This window comes from Rhinolophus sinicus, linkage group LG04 (assembly GCF_036562045.2).
Source record: "Rhinolophus sinicus isolate RSC01 linkage group LG04, ASM3656204v1, whole genome shotgun sequence".
Classification (NCBI taxonomy): Eukaryota; Metazoa; Chordata; class Mammalia; order Chiroptera; family Rhinolophidae; genus Rhinolophus; species Rhinolophus sinicus.
The window spans coordinates 99,208,006-99,213,048 of NC_133754.1; the positions used below are offsets into that span (position 1 = coordinate 99,208,006).

The 5,043-nt window shown below is 59.1% G+C and overlaps 1 protein-coding gene across 1 annotated transcript; it reads left to right on the top strand.

Annotated features, from left to right (window-relative positions):
- The first annotated feature begins 2,621 nt into the window (after positions 1-2,621).
- Positions 2,622-4,489, top strand: GSX1 (GS homeobox 1). The gene is made up of 2 exons (XM_019736437.2): positions 2,622-3,201; positions 3,660-4,489. The coding sequence occupies exons 1-2, from the start codon at positions 2,790-2,792 to the stop codon at positions 4,037-4,039; spliced, it is 792 nt and encodes a 263-aa protein (XP_019591996.1). The 5' UTR covers positions 2,622-2,789; the 3' UTR covers positions 4,040-4,489.
- Positions 4,490-5,043: the final 554 nt, after the last annotated feature.

Here is a 5,043-nt window from a genome sequence, read left to right on the forward strand (position 1 = left end):
GCCCGGGAAAGCTCGCGCCCTCGCCCGGCGGCGCCCAAACCTCGGAGGCCCACGGAGCCAGCCTTCTCGGCGGGCACAGAACTCTCTTTCCTGAAATCACCAAATTCCCGGGGCGCGCCCGGCGGCCCGAGACCGCCGAGCAGGGAGCCCCCTTCAGCCGCAGCCCGCCGGGCTTGGAGACGACGGATTAAGGGCGCGTCCTTTCCAGGCCTCCCCACACACTCAGGGACGCTGTTTTTCTGGGCCCGGGTCTCTCCCGCGCCGAGTTGCACAACAAACCATTTAAACATTTCAGCACAAAACCCTGTCCATTGTGGACCGCACATTAAAAAGTGTTATTCGCTTTGAAGTTTTTGTCTAATGTCTCTAAACTGAAAGAAAATGTTTTCCTATTACTTAATTCAATCATAGCGAAGAGACTTGGTAAAAAGCCCACGGATTTTGCCCCAAAGTGTGACAGAGTTCTCTTTGTGTGTGCTTATCCTCCGCTGTCACACACTTTAATTCGCCTCTCTTTATCTGGCATTCAAAACTTTCTTCAATGACATTCAATAAGGTCCAGAGGCTGGAAGGAAAAAAAAAAACTAGTTATTCCCTCCCCCCCCCCGCACCCCCCACCCCCAGATATTCTTTCCCAGTAGCTTTGGCCTTGCTCGCATTCAGGGGCTCTTAACCCCTTCCTCCCTGGGCGCGGGAGGCGGCTCGAAGGAGAACTGGGCACTGGCCCTTCACAGGCTCCCGGCTCCGGGGGCAGCGGCAGCCCCTTTTTCACTCCACAGGGTCCGCCTGCACCCTACGCCTCTCCCACCCGCCTCTGCCCAGCAGGGAACCCCTCTCCCCGCCCAGGTACCGGCTTTCAGCTCAGTCTCAGCCCAAATTTCCCCGAGAGCAGTTAGAACGGGCATAAGTCTGCACTGAGGCACTCGCTGTGGTTTGCAAGCAGCGTCCTGGAGCGGGGAGCCTCGGGGAGTAGACCATGGCGTTGGGGCAACAAGGATCCCTCGCCACGGGCCCACGCCAAACAATCGAGGAAGCTTTAGACTCTTACTCTTCCTGTTAGATGACATTCAGGTTATTTTCCCCACTTCCCCTCTCCCTTTTCTAGAATCAGTAATTTTCTCGCAAACCAATTCACTTTGCTTTTTAATCAGTTATAATTTGTTGCTGTGCTTATTGCAAAGACGTCGTCGATGAGGTAAAGCGATGTACTCGCCTCGGTTGAGGGCAGTCTTCTTCCTGTGCACGGACCCTCCTCCCCCCGCTTCTCACAGTTCCATTCAGGACTGGGAGCAGGTGACTGCAGTGATTTGGTTCCAATAAAATCGAAAGTAAACGTCTTCCGTGAAAAGTCCTGGGCTGTAAATTCGAAATATTTATGCTAATTTTCCATTGTATGGAAAAGGCTCCTGGGCAAAGCAGCTTTAAGCCCGCTGACGATTTAAAAAGCTGAAGCTGAGTACACAGCGCCAGGCGTTTGAAGTTGTTTAACCATTGTGTGACCAGAAAGAAGACAGCGACGCGGCAGGAGAAAGTCGGGGGAGAGGCGAGCTCAGTGGGGTGGGTGAGGGCAGCAGAAGCTGAGACTAGAACTGCGCCTCACGCCTCTCGCGCCTAGAGAACTTCAGGAAGGCCATGGTCTCCCAATTGCACCCGCGAGGCATTGGGGTGCGAATGGAGAGGGCGCCAGCGGGGAGCGTCTACACTAACCCCATCTGGTGGGCTGCGAGATCTCCGTCTTCGAGGTCTAGGCTCTCATTCCCATCCCCTGTCTCCGGCCGTGACTCTCGGCAGCTGATTTCCTCTTTACATGCACGGCCCTGACGTTTGCAGGAAAGGGCTGGTGGAGGAGCATCTACCGAACAAAGACTGGACGTTACAGGCAGCATCAAAGTTAAGGCTAGTTGAGAAGCTTAGAGAAAACAGAGGGACAGCGTTGGAGCCAGGGCTGGGTAATGAATACCGAGTCCTTCTCTGTCCCCAGAGGCGCCCCGGTCCCCGGCAGGAGCCTAGGTCCTCCTGCTTCTGTCACAAGGAGAGCGGAAGGAATTCCACAGGTGGAAATCAGAGGCCGGCTGTAGGGACGCCTGTGGGGTGCACAGCGCTGAACTGAGCTAACTGAGTGGAGGCACATGATCTTGGGGGGCAAGGGAAGATGAGAGAAGGAAGGGGACGGAGACCAAGTGCACAGAGAAGATGGGGTGCGCGCCCATGCGGATCTGTAGAAGCGAGGCGGCAGGGGTGCAAAATCAATAAGATAAACGGGCCGATTGCCAATACAAAGCCAAAGGGGAGTAAGGAATAAGGAGAAAGAAAAGAATATTAAATCGCAGGGGAATGAGAAAATAAACCCGCAAAAGAGAGAGGAGGGGGCGAGGGCGCCTGTTACGGCGTGGGTGGGGTTGACAAGAATAGAGTACATTATGCAGTTCATTTAGTTAACAAGTGAAATAATGAGGAAGCGTGCAGAGTGAATGCCAAGAGAAAAGGCACAAAAACCCTATTGAGAGGCCCGGGCCGCTCCTGGCGTAGCCCATCACATGGCAATAGTCCTATTTAAGCGGCGCCGCCGGCGCCTTTCAGCACCACTAGCGCTGGCCAGCACCCCGCGCTCTTTGGGCGGCGCCCGCTGCTGCAGCCGCCGCGGCTTCCACCTCGGCTTCAGCGGAGCCTTCAGCCTCCTAGGAAGAGGCAGCTGCGCGCGGCCGCCGCCCGGGGAAGCGCGTGAAGAGCCCCGAGGTCCACCCGGCGCAGTGAGCGGGCTGGCGGCGGGGCGACCGCACACTGGGGCCATGCCGCGCTCCTTCCTGGTGGACTCGCTGGTGCTACGCGAGGCGGCAGAGAAGAAGGCGCCCGAGGGCAGCCCCCCGCCGCTCTTTCCCTACGCGGTGCCTCCGCCGCACGCCCTGCACGGCCTCTCGCCCGGCGCCTGCCACGCGCGCAAGGCCGGGCTGCTGTGCGTGTGCCCGCTCTGCGTCACCGCCTCGCAGCTGCACGGGCCCCCAGGGCCGCCGGCGCTACCTCTGCTCAAGGCGTCCTTCCCGCCCTTCGGCTCGCAGTACTGCCACGCGCCCCTGGGCCGCCAGCACTCTGCCGTGTCGCCCGGGGTCGCGCACGGCCCTACGGCCGCTGCTGCCGCCGCTGCCCTCTACCAGACCTCCTATCCGCTGCCCGATCCCAGGCAGTTCCACTGCATCTCTGTGGGTAAGCCCGGCTGCCGCGCGGCTTTGCTGGCCTGAAGAGAGGTGGCGAGTCAGGGATGGGGGGTGAGGGACCCTGAGCGTTAAGAGGGCGATGAGGGCCATGTCGGGGCTCTGACGGGGGACACCCAGGGTGGTGTTCGGATGGAGGACCGGGACAGGACACCGGGAGGGTGGGTGAAAGCAGAAGGTCCGGGTTCTGGAGGGGACGCCCAGGAGGGATCGGGGGCTGGGACTCAGGGCGCTCCATAAAGGAGTGTCAGGGCCGCGTGACTCGAGGAGGATCAGGGTCCCACGGTTTGACAGGGAGGCCCCCGCGGTCACGCTGCTATGCATCGTGTTGTGGGCGAAGAGGTGAGTGACAGACTCGAGCCCCGGGATTCTAACGGCCGCCTGCCAGAAGATCAGGCCCACAGCCCAAGAGTCTGATCGCTTCCCTCTCTGCACCCCCACTCCCTCCAGACAGCAGCTCGAACCAGCTGCCCAGCAGCAAGAGGATGCGCACCGCCTTCACCAGCACGCAGCTGTTAGAGCTGGAGCGCGAGTTCGCCTCTAACATGTACCTGTCCCGCCTGCGCCGCATCGAGATCGCGACTTACCTGAATCTGTCTGAGAAGCAGGTGAAGATCTGGTTCCAGAACCGCCGGGTGAAGCACAAGAAGGAGGGTAAAGGCAGCAACCACCGCGGCGGCGGCGGGAACGCGGGTGCCGGCGGGGGCGCACAGCAAAGCTGCAAGTGCGCGGCGCTGTCCTCAGCCAAATGCTTGGAGGATGACGATGAATTGCCCATGTCTCCGTCCTCTTCCGGGAAGGACGACCGGGATCTCACGGTCACTCCCTAGGCGCGTGCCTCCCCAGGTCGTCCCCCCAGGCCCTCGCTGCGCCTCGCGGCAAAGACTGGTCCTGGGACGCAGCGCTGGTTCCCAGGCACCCGCTGCCAAACGGCAGCAACGAACGGATTTGGCACGGCTTTGAGGAGGCCCCCGCCAAGAGCTTGACAGAGACCTGACACTGGTATCTGTTCCCCAAGGCCCGCGGCCGTCCAAAGCGGACTCCAAGCTGTGAACACTGCAAGCGCTCAAGTCCCTCTCAGCCACGCAGCACAGAGACCCCCGCGGGCATGCCGGCCCGCCCCAGCTCCTTGCTGGTGGCCGGCGCCTCCTCGCCCGCCCTTTCTGGACCGGTTCAGGCGTCCCCTTTTCCTTTACCCTGGGTCAAGCTCGGCCTTTCACCCCTCGGGTGTCCGTTCGCTTTCTTTCTTGCCTTCCTTCCTTCCTTCCTTCCTTCCTTCCTTCCTTCCTTCTTTCCTTCCTTCCTTCTTTCTTTTCTCTCTCTCTCTCTCTCTCTCTCTCTCTCTCCCCCCCCCCCTCTTCTCTCCTCTCCTGTCTCCTTCCACCTCTTTCCTGTGGTCGTTTACCCACCCCCCCACACACACACATACACACATACATACATTCATGAACTCCTGTTTTTAAAGGTTTTTCTTTTTTCCTTTTATTTTCCCTTCCCCTCCTGGAGGAGCCTCCTCGAACTCAGTCGGCCTGCTTGCGGCTCAAACAGGCTTTGCTGCACCCGCCCCCCTCCTCTTCCAGGAAATGTCGTCCGCGGTATCCGGGTCGGGGAAACCCCTTTACTTTGTTTTGGAGACGCTCTGTCTTTCCCCAGGAGCCCTGGCTCTCGGCCTCTGACGACACCTCTCTTTCCACAGACCCGAGACCCCGACCCCCCCCCCCCCCGCCTAGCTGTGTAACTGTAATACCAGAAGATATTTATTTATTTATTTATGTACAAAATTTTAAATAAACTTTTTTTTTGTTAGAAATCCACGTGGCTCTGGACCCGGAGT

Bases quoted from the DNA above. Each gene is read 5' to 3' on its own strand.
- GSX1 (XM_019736437.2), top strand. From the start codon at position 2,790: ATGCCGCGCTCCTTCCTGGTGGACTCGCTGGTGCTACGCGAGGCGGCA. The intron at 3,202-3,659 runs GTAAGCCCGGCT...CACTCCCTCCAG, and splicing joins GTTCCACTGCATCTCTGTGG to ACAGCAGCTCGAACCAGCTG.